Source organism: Myxocyprinus asiaticus, chromosome 6 (assembly GCF_019703515.2).
Source record: "Myxocyprinus asiaticus isolate MX2 ecotype Aquarium Trade chromosome 6, UBuf_Myxa_2, whole genome shotgun sequence".
NCBI lineage: Eukaryota > Metazoa > Chordata > Actinopteri > Cypriniformes > Catostomidae > Myxocyprinus > Myxocyprinus asiaticus.
Window position 1 is genome coordinate 50,273,840 of NC_059349.1, and position 18,600 is coordinate 50,292,439.

The window sequence follows — 18,600 nt, forward strand, 5'->3', positions numbered from 1 at the left end:
ATTGTGAAACTCGTGTATTAAATAAATTCAATGCACACAGACTGAAGTAGTTTAAGTCTTTGGTTCTTTTAATTGTGATGATTTTGGCTCACATTTAACAAAAACCCACCAATTCACTATCTCAAAAAATTAGAATACATCATAAGACCAATAAAAAAAACATTTTTAGTGAATTGTTGGCCTTCTGGAAAGTATGTTCATTTACTGTATATGTACTCAATACTTGGTAGGGGCTCCTTTTGCTTTAATTACTGCCTCAATTCGGCGTGGCATGGAGGTGATCAGTTTGTGGCACTGCTGAGGTGGTATGGAAGCCCAGGTTTCTTTAACAGTGGCCTTCAGCTCATCTGCATTTTTTGGTCTCTTGTTTCTCATTTTCCTCTTGACAATACCCCATAGATTCTCTATGGGGTTCAGGTCTGGTGAGTTTGCTGGCCAGTCAAGCACACCAACACCATGGTCATTTAACCAACTTTTGGTGCTTTTGGCAGTGTGGGCAGGTGCCAAATCCTGCTGGAAAATGAAATCAGCATCTTTAAAAAGCTGGTCAGCAGAAGGAAGCATGAAGTGCTCCAAAATTTCTTGGTAAACGGGTGCAGTGACTTTGGTTTTCAAAGAACACAATGGACCAACACCAGCAGATGACATTGCACCCCAAATCATCACAGACTGTGGAAACTTAACACTGGACTTCAAGCAACTTGGGCTATGAGCTTCTCCACCCTTCCTCCAGACTCTAGGACCTTGGTTTCCAAATGAAATACAAAACTTGCTCTCATCTGAAAAGAGGACTTTGGACCACTGGGCAACAGTCCAGTTCTTCTTCTCCTTAGCCCAGGTAAGACGCCTCTGACGTTGTCTGTGGTTCAGGAGTGGCTTAACAAGAGGAATACGACAACTGTAACCAAATTCCTTGACACGTCTATGTGTGGTGGCTCTTGATGCCTTGACCCCAGCCTCAGTCCATTCCTTGTGAAGTTCACCCAAATTCTTGAATCGATTTTGCTTGACAATCCTCATAAGGCTGTGGTTCTCTCGGTTGGTTGTGCATCTTTTTCTTCTACACTTTTTCCTTCCACTCAACTTTCTGTTAACATGCTTGGATACAGCACTCTGTGAACAGCCAGCTTCTTTGGCAATGAATGTTTGTGGCTTACCCTCCTTGTGAAGGGTGTCAATGATTGTCTTCTGGACAACTGTCAGATCAGCAGTCTTCCCCATGATTGTGTAGTCTAGTGAACCAAACTGAGAGACCATTTTGAAGGCTCAGGAAACCTTTGCAGGTGTTTTGAGTTGATTAGCTGATTGGCATGTCACCATATTCTAATTTTTTGAGATAGTGAATTGGTGGGTTTTTGTTAAATGTGAGCCAAAATCATCACAATTAAAAGAACCAAAGACTTAAACTACTTCAGTCTGTGTGCATTGAATTTATTTAATACACGAGTTTCACAATTTGAGTTGAATTACTGAAATAAATGAACTTTTCCACGACATTCTAATTTATTGAGATGCACCTGTAATTCCTTCTCAATTAATATATTGTTTCTATTTCATACCAAAATGGAAGATCAAGTAATATGCTCTTTTTATTCCAATCCAGCCGTATAGAAAATTAACAAACATAAACATTACATGGAAGAAACTTTATTTTTCATGTTATGAAAAATATACATTTAGCACCCTAATTTTAAAAATACTTGCAATTAAACATTGTTTAATACACACAAACAGTTCAGACATATGTTAAGAAGAGTCAACATCTTTTACAGTACTTTTTAGGAATAAATAGATAGCATCAATTATAAAGCAATTACACTTATGTATCACTGTTTAATATAGGCATGATTAATACTTAATTCACATGTAATCACTTGAAAAATTTGGATCATCTCACACTTTGAACTTTCACTCGAAACACATCTTTAATTGTAAGAGAACAGAAATTTATATAATGTTGCTACCACTGAGAAATTTACATTTTGAGACACTGAAACGTATCTGTATTTACATATCTGTCTTTGTTGGAGTGTGGTTAATGCTGCTTTCAGTCTTTATACATTTACATGTTTCATAAAACAAACTGAATAAAACCACTTTTGGCCTCTATCATAATCCTCCTCTCTCAGTTCTAATCAGGCGTTTTTGGCTGCTACTTGCGTCTCCTCCGTGGATGCAGTCTCTGACGAGAACTTAATGCTCTGGATCCTGAAGAGGACGGAGAATACAAGAAGGTAATGATTAGAGGCAGGGAGGTCAGAAATAGTGTTGTGGACTGGCTGAAGTGTGCAACATTATTTGCAAAAATTACCAATCTGGATTGGATTGATTAAAATTAAGACCAAAAGATGTCTCTTGTTTTTTTTGTTTTTTAAGCAAAGCAGTTAGAGCCGTGGCACTGCGGCATGCACATATGGGTTAGGGTTACTCTATCTGACACAGTGAGCTTTGGTGCTCAACAGACGACACAAGTTCCAATGCAGCATACTACACGCGACATTTCCAGAACACTCACTTCTCTCCTCTACATAGAAGTTGCATAAGGCCAAAAAATAAACATTTAGAAAAAACGACATTTTATTTATTCTTTGTTAATGCCAGGAGAATATAACATAAATTTAAATAATGCACGTTGACAAGAAAAATAAATAAATAAATAAATAATCACACACAACATTGAAGGAATGTTCCGGGTTCAATACAAAGTAATTTAAATTAACAGCATTTGTGGCATGATGTTGATTTCCACAAAACAATGACTTGTCCCTCCTTTATATATATATATATATATATCATGGTTACAGGAAGGCACTTACAATGGAAGTGAATGAGGCCAGTTCACAAATACTAAAATACACATAGTTTATCATGATTTTACTGTATTTAATGTTGATTTCCACAAAAACTAATTTTGACACTTTATTTAACACTTTCAGCTCGGGCCTGTGAGAAAAGAAAAAGTCAAAATATTAATAACCACAGTCTTGACCATCACAAAATAGGTATCGTTTGAAAGCTTGGAAATTCTACTTTCCAAAACATGCAGGCATTATGACCAAAACTGAACAAGTGCTTTGTAATTTGCAGACAAATCAGAAGTGTTCTGTTTTGATAATTTATTTAAAGAAACAATACAAATTGCACTCTACATATTATTGCAATCAGTCAAAACATCAAACTGATCAAATAGCCATGTGTCACATGTTGTTGGAAAGCTCTCAAAGAGTAGAATACAACCGGCCCATTTGTTTTATTCACAGACAAAATGTAGCGTGTATTACCTATGTATATGTTTTTGATATTAATGTTGGTGTTGCTTATATGCTGTGTTTTCACTTATAACTTCACAAAACAACAAACAGAACATAATCACATAGCATTACTTAGAGATGATTATCTTTCAACCAAGCCCACACACAAGGTAATCAAATGCACAGATCATTAGATAATCCACATGAAACACAATGTTACATATGGCCACCAGGAGATGGCGCCACAGACTCAATGATGCAGACTCATTGAGTCAAACGGCACTCATTCTGTGAAATCTCATTACTAAAATCATGTCTGCATGCTATGCAAACCTTTAGTCATTGTTGGGACACATGCACTTGTCAGTGCATGTGTAATTAATTCTTTTGTACAATTATTATGTTTTTATTTTTTGGAGAGGCTTTTGGACACATGGAGATGTTTTTGGACACTTTGATAAATAATTTTAATGCTATAACATTTTATTGCTTTGTCATATCAACACAAAAATGTTCTTAGTTAATGATGACGTTATAAGGAACAAAACATAAGCAGTTTTTTGGAGCCACCTTATTTACAACCAGAGATATATAATGTAAAATAATTTTTGGTTCAAAAAAATCTTAGGCTGAGAGTCTCAGAATGTATCATACATATATATATATATAATTAAAAATGTGAATTTTCTTTACAATGATACAAACACGACCCTCTTTTTTTTTTTTTTGGTTTTTTGTTATAAGCCTTTAATTTTGGGTATGTCACTGAAACAGGAAATCTTTAAAAACACCTTCAGAGCTTAAAGGGTTAAAAAAAAGCAAAAATCATGGTTACAGTAAGGCACTTGCAATGGAAGTGAATGGGGACAGTCCAGACATTAAAATACACATCATTTAAAAAGCATAGCAACAAGATGTAAACATTATAAACGTCCACTCACTTTCAACTGCTTTTATTTTCAGCAAACTTAACGTGTAAATATTTGTATGAACATAAGACTCAACAACTAAGACATAAACTGAACAGGTTTCACAGACATGTGACTAACAGAAATGGAATAATGTGTCCCTGAACAAAGGGGGGGGGGTCAAAATCAAAAGTAACAGTCAGTATCTGGTGTGGCCATCAGCTGCATTAAGTACTGCAGTGCATCTCCTCCTCATGGACTGCACCAGATTTGCCAGTTCTTGCTGTGAGATGTTACCCCACTCTTCCACCAAGGCACTTGCAAGTTCCCGGACATTTCTGGGGGGAATGGCCCTAGCCCTCACACTCCGATCCAACAGGTCCCAGATGTGCTCAATGGGATTGAGATCCGGGCTCTTCGCTGGCCATGGCAGAACACTAACATTCCTGTCTTGCAGGAAATCATGCACAGAACGAGCAGTATGGCTGGTGGCATCGTCATGCTGGAGGGTCATGTCAGGATGAGCCTGCAGGAAGGGTACCACATGAGGGAGGAGGATGTCTTCCCTGTAACGCACAGCATTAAGATTGCTTGCAATGACAACAAGCTCAGTCCGATGATGCTGTGACACACCACCCCAGATCATGACGGACCCTCCACCTCCAAATCGATCCCGCTCCAGAGTACAGGCCTCGGTGTAACGCTCATTCCTTCGAAGATAAACGCAGAGTCCGACCATCACCCCTGGCGAGACAAAACCGCGACTCGTCAGTGAAGAGCACTTTTTGCCAGTCCCGTCTGGTCCAGCGAAGGTGGGTTTGTGCCCATAGGCGACGTTATTGCCGGTGATGTCTGGTAAGGAGCTGCCTTACAACAGGCCTACAAGCCCTCAGTCCAGCCTATTGCAGACAGTCTGAGCACTGATGGAGGGATTGTGCGTTCCTGGTGTAACTCGGGCATTTGTTGTTGCCATCCTGTACCTGTCCTGCAGGTGTGATATTTGGATTTACCGATCCTGTGCAGGTGTTGTTACACGTGGTCTGCCACTGCAAGGATGATCAGACGTCCTTCCTGTCTCCCCGTTGCGCTGTCTTAGGCGTCTCACAGTACGGACATTGCAATTTATTGCCCTGGCCACATCTGCAGTCCTCATGCCTCCATGCAGCATGCCTAAGTCACGTTCACACAGATGAGCAGGGACCCTAGGCATCTTTCTTTTGGTGTTTTTAAGAGTCAGTAGAAAGGTCTCTTTAGTGTCCTAAGTTTTTATAACTATGACCTTAATTGCCTTCCGTCTGTAAGCTGTTAGTGTCTTAATGACTGTTCGACAGGTGCATGTTCATTAATTGTTTATAGTTCATTGAACAAGCATGGAAAACATTGTTTAAACCCTTTACAATAAAGATCTGTAAAGTTATGTGAATTTTTACAAAATTATCTTTAAAATACAGTGTCCTGAAAAAGGGACATTTCTTTTTATGCCGAGTTTACATGTTATCGTGATTTTAGTGTGATCAAATCGCTTACTAACCTTATCTGTGTAAAGATATATTACAACTTTGCTGTCATGACAACGTTACACCAGTTAAAACTAGAAGCATTTTTAGCAGACTAAAGTCATTTTAACGGTGTATTTAATATTAATGGGCTGGCCCCATTCACATCCATTCTAATTGCCTTTTTATTTAAATGAGGGGTGAGTCTGAATAAATTTTAGTGGCAATCAAAATCATGTCACAGATCCTGTCGACTGAGCATAAAATGTACTGAACCGGAACATTCATTTAACATCTTCAAAGACTGCATTTTTTTCTGGAATTGGATCAACAGTGTGAAATCAAAATTCCACATCCTGATACTCACCATTTGATGACAATGGAAATGGACTAAATGTCGGGGCATTTATGGTGAAAGGATTTTGTCCGGTCTGGCCAAAGAGTAGTGGTGTTGCTATAGCTATGAAATGAAACAATCCTGTTAGCACCTAAAGCAAATTCACATTCATACTAAAATCAGTTATGTTTTTAATGAATATTTCATCAGATTAAAAGAAAACACCCTCTAACAATAATTTTCTATTTAAGTTTGAGTATATAGCTCTGTTCCAAAACTAAGTGAGCTGCCTACCTAGACAGCATTAAAAGGTATCATATTCAGTATGTGCACTCTCGGCTCGACTCAAGGCTCCAAGAGGTACAGTAAGTAGGTAAGAGTAGAACACATTTTTGCGCCCATCCACTGGCCGTTGTCTAGTTTTGTTTTTAGCGCAAGAACGCATTCTGAAATGCCTCAATTTGGCTCAAATCAATGGCAGCATTGTATGAATCCTTCATGGAGATGGTTGTCAGAGTTCAAAGAAATGTTGATTATAAATATACTTGTATGTCTGTTTTTATATTTAAAAATTTACTATTTTACCCAGATATGTGTGTGTGCTATGTATTCTTATTGCTTTTTAGAATATTGTGTCATTATCCCTTTAACATGTTACTACGCTAGTTCACCCGAAAATGAAATTTCAGCCATTGTTTACTCACCCCTGTGTTGTTATAACCTTATAGGACTTTCTTTCTTTTTCTTGAGACAAATTGTGAAAAAAATTTGCTCAATGATGTCATAAAATGGCAGTTTATGGTGACCACCTCTTCAAGTTAAAAAAAAGCCCACAAAAGTATAATTCAGAAGTCTAATAAATTATTCCATGAGACTCATGATTGTTATGAAAGCATACGATAAGGTTTGGTGAGAAACAAACTGAAATCAAACGTATTATTTATTGAAAATGTTCACTGACGGTTGATCTCCTGTGCACGTTCATTATAGGGCACGAGAGCAATAGTTCACACAGCCCCCTCGCAACATTGAGGCGTTCAAGTGAAAACTTGTTTTGTTTATCTAAAAACAGGTCCTCCACAGCGATAGTGACAACAGAACACAACACAGCTGCACACAAAACGGAGAACAGAACTTACTAAACATTGTCTGAAGAGTTTGTAGTTGAATAATTGATGCATTTCTATGCCCAGCCTTATTTTTTCCTGATTGGAAATCAAACAGAAACAGAGGAGGCTACAGGCAGCCACAGTCACGCCGTATCTTAAACTGACGGCAAAAGACACATGATAAAAGGTATATTTTCTATGGTTATCAGAGTTTTTGTCCTAACCAGCAGTGACGAACGATGATACATTCTATCGATCGATTTTAGGAATCGCACGGGTAACTCCATCCACTGTGAACTGGCACTGGTCCAAAAACTTTCCAAACAAAAGGCTGGGCATAGAAATGCATAAATTCTTCGACTACAAACTCTTCAGACATGTTTAGTAAGTTCTGTTCTTTGGTTTGTGTGCAGCTGTGTTGTGTTCTGTTGTCACTATCGCTGTGGAGGACCTGTTTTTAGATAAACAAAATGAGTTTTCACTTGAATGCCCCAATGTCACAAGGGTGCTGCGTGAACTGTTGCTCTCGTGCCCTATAATGAACGTGCACAGGAGATCAACCGTCAGTGAACATTTTCAATAAATAATACGTTAGATTTCTCACCAAAACTTATCGTATGCTTTCATAACAATCATGAGTCTCATGGAATAATTTATTAGACTTCTGAATTATACTTTTGTGGGTCCTTTTGAAGCTTGAAGAGGTGGTCACCATAAACTGCCATTTTATGACATAATTGAGCACAACAGTTTTTTCACAATTTCTCTCTTTGTGTTAAAGGTGCAATATATAAGATTCAGAAACCCTTGTTATTAATGACACCTATGGCCATTAAGTGAACTGCAGCCAGCTACCTGTTGCTCATGCTTGTGCACACACTCCATTCACCGACATCATGCTGACATATGAGGTAGCATAATTAAAATTACAAAGTTAGGATTGTTTTACTACAAACTTTGAGACTGCATATTATATTTGACTCTCCAGTGCTGGAACAGGGCTAAAACAAAGTGTGGATATAGGTCTGACTATGCGAGACTGTAGTTTGAAGTAATCACTTTTCTTTGCATGATACATAGCCTATGTCGGCGTTAGCTAGCTAGCCAGCTTTATCAATAGCTGTTAGCTAAATTTGGTGGATGATGACAGTAGTGGTTTATAAAATAGACTGTACATTATAAATAATTTGACAATTCAGTATTGATGTGATTCCATCATAACTGTCATTTTGATATATCGATGTGCTATTGTTTTATAATAATAGAATGTATATATTTTCTGTATAACCAAGTTACGTTACACTAATGAATGGGTCTTTTTGCTTTATCTTGAACATCGTCTAGCATTCATTTTATGTGTTACTGTAGAGTAACTTGCTGAATAATTACAGATTAACATGGTTTATGACAGCTATTGTGCAGGCAAGATCAAGTTAGCTAAAATTACACAGATCAATCCTTATGGCACTATATTTCACATGTTTTGCAGTTATGTAAGCTTACCTGTCCAATAAGAAGAATGCCAATTCAGGGTCAGTTTTGATCCCCAAAACCAAACAAAGGTCCCTCAAGGAATCAAATGCCCTGCCGATGTTCACTTTAGTTTTCGCTCGACCACGATTACATTCCCGCTTAGCCAGATGGGATTCAGTAGATACATTTATTTATTTTTTTTGGTTTACTCTTGAGTTTGTGTAGGAGTCGGTGTTGTGCTGGGAGCCGGATGTTTGCTGGATCCCATCGCTAAGATAACGTTACCTAGTGTTGCAGTTTGTTGTCGCTGTTGAATAGCGGAAGAGAAGCTATTACTGTCTGAGGCAAGGCTCTCGGGAGCACACATAAACGTCACATCCTTTGGATTTTCCCGGTAAAAGCGTCCCGCTCCCATCGCATGAAAAATCAGTCTACAGGCTTTAATAGGCAACCTAGGAAGTCCAGGAAGGGCTCATTTTTTAAGTTGTGTTACAAGCCGTTCACACATTGGCAAAAAAAAGGTGAATATTACATGAATAATTTTACACATTGCACCTTTAAGAAAAAGAAAGTCAGTCATATAGGGTTATAACAACACAGGGGCAAGTAAACGATTGAATTTTCATTTTTGGGTGAACTAATCCTTTAAGGCATGTAGTTCAGTTCTAAAATTATACCATTTCTGTTAGGATGCTGCCTTAGAAGCAAAAGAAACTGCCTATATAGACAGCTTACTAGGTTTGGGAAGTGAGCTCACATAAAGGTTTCTGTCTAGGCTGAATTTATGGTGTTTATAGCTCTTACCCAAGTTTGAATCTGCCTTTGGTATCGTGGACTGAATAATAGTAACATCATTCACTGTGAACCGGAACAGGATGTTTAGATTGAGTAATCAGAGTCATTGTACAAAACAGTCAAATATAGATTTTTTTCTTAATGGCTTTAAATGTCTCATTTTAAACACAATGCATTTACACCCCTTTAAGTTAAGTATGTTCACCTTTCTCCGAAATATTGCCAAATCCTCCTTGGCAGACGTCGTCTAAGAGAGCTTGGAACTCGGATACCGCTGTCATGACGGTCCCAAAGTTTGGCTCAAAGGTGATTGCTGGTAAGTCAACAGGCACAGGCTGAACACAAAGAGACCTGCAATTCTGAGCAACAGTAAAAGAAAAATAATACAGTGAAAGTGTAACATTTATAATGAAAGGCAAATAAATGCAACCATATTACCTGTAGGCAGAGGTCTGACTTGAAACTTAAACAAACTGAAAACTCAATCCAATTCCTGATATGCCTTTATACCCACAAAGGCTAGTTTTCATCTTTGCCTCTACATATCATGACAGATTAAAGCAGAGAATGATGCAATCTCACTTTTGTGTCACTTTCTTTCAGTCCTTTGATGTTTTAATAAAGGTTCAACATATGAGACCCAAAGACCAGGACGGCCAAATGCTTAGTGTTTTTCACTTGAAATTCAATAGGCAAATGTCCATGTGGGAACGAACAGCATTCCTGGTATGTTGAGAGTATGCTCAAATTTAGAAGTACATTTAAATACGAGGACGCTCAGTAAAACCTTAACTAATGTGACATTAAAATGTGTTATCAATTATACCTCATTCTATGAATAGAATTCACGACTAGATCAGTAAAAGAAGCTGTTAACCACTCAACGATGAATTAAAGTAATATAAAGAAAATGCGCAACTTGTCTTGTTTACACTCTGAATTCATGACGTTAATGTGCCAACACGCTATACTCAGCCATAATATGCACCGTGTAGTAGACTAACTAAACAAACAAACAAAAGTGCATGACATGGTCTTGGAAAATGTCTCTATGCGAACGATCGTATAGATGTTGGTAAATTTGCACCAGCTCGCTATTAACGCTACACGGCGGTGTGTTTATGTTGACTGATCTTGATGAACTGAACGCAGTGAACGGAAATTAGCTGCCGGCATCAAGGTAGTTGGAGCTCCTGGTCACACCTACTTATGATGTGGACCAATGGCAGTAAGAAGTTTTGCTAAAAGTTCGCTCAGGCGAGTTGTTACGAACCACCGCAACAAACGCAAAAACACCTTGTTCGCCAGATTTTGTTCAAAATAACGTCACACCCATTCGTTCTACGATTTCGTATGAAGTATATTCGGGAATTGTTTAGCTATTCGTTTTCGTACAATGAAAAAATATTTAACAGGGATTGTACAGCTCCAGACAAGTGAAAAAGCAATATAAAAGTAGTTAATATGTGCACTAAATTCCCTAATGGTCACTGTTTGTTTTCGTTGGAATATTTAGATGGAAAAAAACAGCTGGGAAATTCTGCAAAACATCTCCTGTTGTGTTCCACGGAAGACGGGTTTGGAACGACTGTAGGCGAGTAAATGATGACAGAATTTTCAATTCTGCATGAAATTTAAGTGACTACAAAAATGTAAACTAAACAATTAAAATATATTACTATATCATACAGTAACTATAAATGTTCACAATGGAGTATGTGTAGCATAAGGGAATATTCCGGGTTCAATACAAGTCAAGCTCTTGTGGCATAATGCTGATTACCACAAAAAAGTTACTTTCGACTCATCACTCTTAAAAAAAAAAAGCAGCACCAAAAATCAAGGTTACAGTGAGACACTTACAATCGAAGTGAATGGGGCAGTTTACGGACTGGCCCCATTCACTTTCATTGTAAGTGCCTCACTCGAACCAAGTTTTGCTCTTTTTTTTTTTTTTTTTTTTTTTAAGAAAAGGGGGCAAGTCAAAATGTATTTTTGTGGTAATCAACATTATGCCACAAATGCTGTCGATTGAGCTTAACTTGTACTGAACCCAGAATATTTCTTTAATGGTAAAGGTCTGGGCTGGTAACTTTCCAGAAGATTGTAGGTTCAAACTTCAGGAAAGGTGATTCATAAATAATCACTATTGTGTCCTTGTTCAAGACACTTAACTCCAGGTTACTTCAGAGAGGCTGTTGTTGTATTTAGGGTACTGTATATCACCTAGGAAAAGAATCTGTTAAAAATAAACATCATTACTTGCAGGAAGGCGATATGGTCCTCTGTTTGGAAGAGCTCTCCTAATTCAGTATGTCTTTTCTTCAGCTCTGTGATCTCTTGTTCCAGTTGATGAAGAACTGCTTCAGCCTGATTCACTGCTGCCCTCTCCTGACCTCGGATCAGCTCCTTCACTTCAGTGCGGCGCCGCTCTATAGAGCACACCAGTTCTGTGAAAATACGCTCACTCTCGTCGAGTGCTGTCTGTGCGGAAAGCTGAGTGGATGCAAAAAAAACATCGTCCATTTGTTAGTCAATCGTAACAGAGGTGGGCTACAGAAACATAAACAGCCTGTTTAATTCCAAGGGTCAGAGAGAGGGTGGAAAATGGTCATATAAAAATAAATAATGATGAATGATTATTATGGTGGACAAATAGGTACAAAAATTTAGAATATGTCTGAATTAAAAGGGCCACTGACATGACTATATTAATATTATGATATCAATTAATGGTTAGAGCTGTAAAATATTAAAATATATGAAACTAAGTATACTTTATCTTAAAAGTAATACTTTTGTAAAAGATAAATGTTAGGTGTTTTGCCTTGATACACTTCTGTACACATAGTATTATATATGGGTGTTTCTCCAACATGAAATGGCTTCTATGTCCCAGGGATGAGTTTTTATTAAAACAGATTTCAACTTTTTTTTTTTTTTCTCTTTGTTATATGAAGGTCACATTAGACTTAGAAAGGTTTCAACAGGCCTTCGTTTATTTTTGGTTCTTTTTTTAAATGCATTTTATGAATAGATTTTGCGGTTTTAGCCTTGTCCCAAACCCAGACTTTCAATATAACACTGAAAATGCACTATAAAAATACCAATTATTACATGTTTAAAACCACAATCTAAACAAAGAGTGAACACAAACCATTTCAATATTTATTGTGTGAAAATTATTTCTATCAATTTTACAAAGTATTTCTGTCTCAAAGTTCCCATGCCAAACAATTTTGGATTGTGTACAAGTCAACAAAAGTGTCAGCGAAGAGCAGGCTTCAGATATGAAACACGAGACAACGCTCAAAAAATATTTTGGTCTATTTTTAAGATTTACGCATTTCAATTTCATAACAAAATTCCATTAAATTGAATTGTTTAACTAAATACAATTAATAAAACTTCAAATATTTAGGGGTTTTATTTCACTAAAAGATTCCTGAAAAAGTTTTAAAATGTAAGTAAATCTTACAATTATTATTATTATAGAAAATCAAGGTACATTTGAAGTCAGAAGTTTACATGACCATACATCCTCTTTTTCCTGGACATGTCCTCTCTTTTGGACCTAAAAAAAAAAAAAACAAAAAAAAAAAAAACCGAAAGAAGCGTCCGGCCAGGATTTCAAAATTGGCTATAAATACCCTGGATTTGGCTTTCTTCATATTGACGTGCAGTTAGGACTCTCAAACATTCTATGTATTTGATACTACACACCAGTTTTCATGTTCACGTGTCCTTATGTGATTATTCTGACAGAAAGCGGCAGTCTAAGGGTGCTTGGCTGCAGTCTCGTTAGGCTGGGTATCTCGGCTGCCACATCATCAAGCACTGTCGAAGGCCCTCTCAATTGTGAGGACACTCGGAAGGCAGCCTCGTTTCACAAAACAAGTCATGTGACCGTGGAAACCTTTATGATGCCGTTTACTTTTTTCTTTCTCTCTTCAAGTTTTTATTAACATTTGCACCAAGACAATGTAGAAAAATAAAAAATGCAAGTGGTTTAGACAATACAACAAATAAGAAGATACGAAGCACTAAAAAATTAAATGAATAAAAAGGGCAATTACATGAATTTGAAAAGCTTTAAAAGTTTTATCGTTTTTACAAGTCTAGGGTTTCCTTTTTTCATATTTGAAAGGGTTTAAATATCAATTCTAAGATCAGTGTTGCAAAATGTATCTCTCTCTCTCTCTCTCACTCTCGCCCGCCCACTTGCATGTGTGTAGGCAAAATGTCACCAGACGTGCTCTGCGCTCAACCAGAATAATAAATATTGTAAGTAAGATCTTTGTCCCCATGTGCATTTGCAAACTGTAGTCTGGTTTTTTCATTGCGGTTCTGGAGCAGTGGCTTCTTCCTTGCTGAGTAGCCTTTCAGGTTATGTCGATATAGGATTTGTTTTACTGTGGATATAGATACTTGTCTACCTGTTTCCTCCAGCATCTTCACAAAGTCCTTTGCTGTTGTTCTGGGATTGATTTGCACTTTTTGCACCAAACTAAGTTAATCTCTAGGAGACAGAATACGTTTCCTTCCTGAGCGGTATGAAGGCTGCATGGTCCCATGGTGTTTGTACAGATGAATGTGGTTCCTTCAGGCGTTTGGAAATTGCTCCCAAGGATGATCCAGACTTCTGGAGGTCCACAATTTGTTTGTTTTTTTCTGAGGTCTTGGCTGATTTCTTTTGATTGTTCCATGATGTCAAGCAAAGAGGCACTGAGTTTGAAGGTAGGCCTTAAAATACATCCACAGGTACACCTCCAATTGACTCCAATTAGCCAAATAGCCTATCAGAAGCTAATTGCCTAAAGGCTTGACATCATTTTATGGAACTTTACAAGCTGCTTAAATGTACAGTTAACTTAGTGTATGTAAATTTCTGGAACTGTGATAATAGTCATTTAGAAGTGAAACAACCTGTCTGTAAACAATGAATGGAAAAATTACTCGTGTCATGCACAAAGTAGATGTCCTAAATGACTTGCCAAAACTATAGTTTGCTAATATGAAATCTGTGGAGTGGTTAAAAAATGTATGTAAACTTCTGACTTCAACTGTAAATATCGCTTGTGAGCAGAATATTTTTACTGACCATAATTTTCAATTAAGCTGTAATTTTGTCAAATTACGTAAAAAGTGTGAAAATATAATTTGTGTATTTAGTCAAAAAAAAGTGTCAGCAAAGAGAATGCTTGAGCTACGACACAAGACAACACTCAAACAAATATTTTAGCCTATTTTTAAGATTTACACATTTTAAAGGGGTCGTGATATAAGGACTAAAATTGTCTTTGATCTTTTGACGTAAGAGGTCATTGTACTATAAAAACATACTGTATGTTTCAGAACTGCAAACTTCCTCCTTAATATAAAAAGAGCATTTATTTAAACCAAGCTGCAAAAATGGCTCATTTGGAATTTGTGGAACTTGTGACATCACAAGGACCAAATACATCTGCATATGACTGCCTCTTCAGCAGAACATAAATGCCTATTTTTCGTCATTGCACCCTTGGCCCCACCCACAGGTGCTCAGTCAGTCACACAGGTGAAGAGGAGATGGGGTCTGTCATGGGAAATTCATCCAAAGTGAACTTACACAGGACACTATCATGTGCCTGTCTGGATTTAAATGTTTTTCTACATAAACATGCACAGCTTTGACCGTTATTATACATCTCGCACCGCTTTTAAAAGACGTGACGTCAGGTAATAACTCAAAAAAAAAAAAAAAAAAAAAAGGATCCCCCACTGTGTTTCATTCAGCTGCGCTATCTTGCTGTTGTGCTGTTTTGAAGATGTCCTGGACCGTTTTTGCACCCATCTGTGCTATCTTTAATTGTTGGTCTTTTGTAAACATGCACTCGATGGATGTCTTTGATCTTTCTGATGCGTTTCTAGCGATGTGTGCTGCGTTTTAAGAGCGGTACAAGTGTAACTTTCAAAAACGTGTCTCATTCTGCTGCTGTCACTGACTAGGAGCAACACATGCAGTTCTGTGTGTAACCAATTCCATTCACAAATGTTTCAAATGCCATGACTGCTTGATCGTTTATGCTGTTATAGAGTGAACAGATTGATACATTCAGATGAAATGTGTTGGGTGTATGTTATGTTAACCCTGAAATGTAGTGTGGAGTGTGTTCATTTTCTTCAGATTGTGTTTAAAAAACGACTGTATTGGAAGTGCTGCATGATGGTAACCAATCACAACAGTGGGTGTTTATGACTTTACATGTACATACACTGTTGGACATGGTTAGTAGACAAATTAAATAAACTAGATAAACTTATTTTCTTGAAATTCACAGGGCTAAAAGTGCCCGAAGTTCAAGAAACACCTGTATACAGTACAGTACGTTTAGTTTGGCCAGTGAATCATTTCTGAAAACGGCTCCACACTAACAAACTTCAATTGGAGAACCAAAAGTTTAGTGACGAGGGGCTGATATTGATTAAACCAAGAGGCCTTATCAAGTGCCAAACGTCAAAGCAAATTGTGAAGGAGAAACATGTTAACACATCATACTCACTGTGAGCATCTGTGCAGCCCGTCTCAGGTCAGCCAACTCCTTCTCTCTTTCCTTAATTCTCTGCTGGGAAATCCTCTGCATCTCCACGAGAGCATTCTGGGAGGAAAAACACAATGTACATACTATAAAAAAAAAAAAAAAAACATTATTCATCCATGTCTGTTATATAGTTACATGCAACAACTTTCTTCAACAGTGTAATAGTTCACCCAAAAATGCAAATTCTGTCATCATGTATGCACCCTCATGCTGTTTCAAACCCGTATTTATTTATTTTTTCTCCCTAGAGCACAAAAAGAGATGTTTTGCAGAATGTAAGTCTCAGTCACCATTCACTCATATTGTATGGGGGAAACGGTTTGGAACAACACGAGGATGAGTAAATGATGACATAATTAACATTTTCAGGCTACAAAACACTAACATTACACACATAAGTCTCTAGAAATGGTCTAAAACGTTACCTTTTTCTCATTCATCTCTATTGTAGCCAGAACAGTGTCATGCCCTTTGTGCTCATCGGTTAAACAAAGGTAACAAATACACTGCTGATCCGTGCGACAGAAAACCTCCAATAGCTTATCGTGTCGAAAGCACATCTGTTCTTGTAGCTTCTTTGAAGGAGACACCAGACTGTGTTTCTGAAAGGCCGGGGACTCGAAGTGAGGTTGAAGGTGGGTCTCACAATAGGACGCAAGACAAACCAGACACGATTTAAAGGCTTTGTTTTTCTTTCCAGAACATACATCACACTCCACGTCCCCTGGCTTGGCTTGGCTCGGATCAGAGGTTGTTGGCCCAGCATGGAGCCCTGTCTTCTTTAGTTTCTCAACGACATCAGCCAGCATGGTGTTCCTGCCAAGCACAGGTCTGGGTGCAAAGGTCTGTCTGCACTGAGGACAGCCATAAATACCCAGATTGTCGTCTTGGTCCCAGTATCCTTTAATGCAGCCTTTACAATAGCTGTGACCACATGGAATAGTCACAGGGTCCTTTAAGACATCCAGACATATGGAACAGTTGAACTGGTCGTGCTCCAGGAAAACTCCAGCTTGCGCCATTTTAAAAGCTCCTGTTAGAGTGAAACCCAGGCAAGCTTTGTTTATGCAGGAAGTGAGTCATGTGACCATGGAATCTGACAGGAGGGGGAGGGGCCGGACAGCTGCCATGCACAACAACTGAGAACTCCATTACGGAGAGTTCTGCAGTGTTTAGCATTGTTACGTCATAGCAGTGTTTAAAGTGATACATTAAAGGAATATTCCAGGTTATATTCCATATATTTGTCTTTTCTTACTATTACGGGCACAGACACAGAGGCTACAGTAGTCCAAAATGAATAACATTCCAGACACAGTTTATTGTTCAACCAAAATCCCAATAATAACCGGAAAAATATAAGATATGGTGCATAGTGTGGGATGTTTAACTATATATATATATATATATATATATATATATATATATATATATATATATATATATATATCCATTGAAGTTAGGATAAAAAGATGGATTAATATTGTCAATGATGAAAGATTTAGATATAGCAAATCCCCACGAGGTGTCAGTGATTGTTTTTATTTTACCTGTAGAGCCTGCTGTTACACTGTAGAATCAAGTTGTTTTAACTGTTGAATTCTCCAGCACCAGCCACAGAGGAATAATAATAATAAAAAAAAAAAAAAAAAAAAAAACAACTAACGGCAACTATTTGCATAGATTTTTGCCTGTTTACCAATAGTTCCAAAAAGCAACTATCAGCACCAATTATTCTGTAAAACTGATGTGTCGGTCTGCCTCTACCCCATTCCATGACAGACACTGGTTTTTGGACCTGACGCTGATGACAGCATGGATGGTCAGTTTCCACTTGGGCCAGGAGAACATGATGGCTATTTTCTCCAAAAACTATTTGAAATGTGGATTTGTCGGACCACAAAACACCTTTCCACTGATCTACATTCCATCTTAGATGAGACTGAGTTTGGAGAAGTTGGTGGCGCATCTGGACAGTGTTGATGTATGGTTTTCTGCTTTGCATAGTAAAGCCATAAAGGTTCATTCAGTAATTATTCTATTTTTTTTTTCTCATTTAAAAAGTTTTACTCCTAAAGAAATTAATTGTAATTTTAAAACATATGTATAAAATCATGACCACTCATGTGAATATGGATGAAGATTCAGCCATATAAGTAACATTATAAAAGCTCTTTAATTCAACATGGGGTATTTTTCTTTTTTTTTTTTTTCTTTTTTTTTACTGTGCATAGTGAATTTCTACAATGGCACTGGTAACTGAAAACTACTGTGTTTAAATGATGCAGCATCCAGGCCAATAGGTGTCAGTGTAAGCCAATGCAAGCCACTTCAACATACTTTGAAAAATTACAGAGTACACATTTAACTTACAACTGTGGATGCAGCGGTGAATGGTGTTGACTGACAAAGGTTTACCGAAGTATTCCCGAGCCCATGTTATGATATACGCCAAACCACATACTGCTCGGATTACAAGTGCATGGCTGTGTAAACCGAGAGTGTGGGTGCTAGACTGGCCTGACTGCAGTCCTGACCTGTCTCCAATTGAGAATGTGTGGCACATTATGAAGCGCAAATTATGTCAACAAAGGCCCGTACAATTGTGCAACTGAAGACCTGCATAATGGATGAATTGGGGAAAATTATG

The 18,600-nt window shown here is 37.7% G+C and overlaps 1 protein-coding gene across 2 annotated transcripts; it reads right to left on the bottom strand.

Annotated features, from left to right (window-relative positions):
- Positions 1–1,631: 1,631 nt before the first annotated feature.
- Positions 1,632–17,018, bottom strand: ftr67 (finTRIM family, member 67). 2 transcript variants are annotated; one of them, XM_051701722.1, is made up of 7 exons: positions 16,376–17,018; positions 15,912–16,007; positions 11,632–11,865; positions 9,575–9,704; positions 9,379–9,432; positions 6,023–6,115; positions 1,632–2,208 (listed from the first exon to the last, which is right to left on the bottom strand). In XM_051701722.1, the coding sequence occupies exons 1-7, from the start codon at positions 16,970–16,972 to the stop codon at positions 2,153–2,155; spliced, it is 1,260 nt and encodes a 419-aa protein (XP_051557682.1). In that variant the 5' UTR covers positions 16,973–17,018; the 3' UTR covers positions 1,632–2,152. The 2 variants fall into 2 exon arrangements, with proteins under 2 accessions (XP_051557682.1, XP_051557681.1); XM_051701721.1 differs by having other exon boundaries at positions 9,575–9,728.
- Between the last annotated feature and the right edge of the window lie 1,582 nt (positions 17,019–18,600).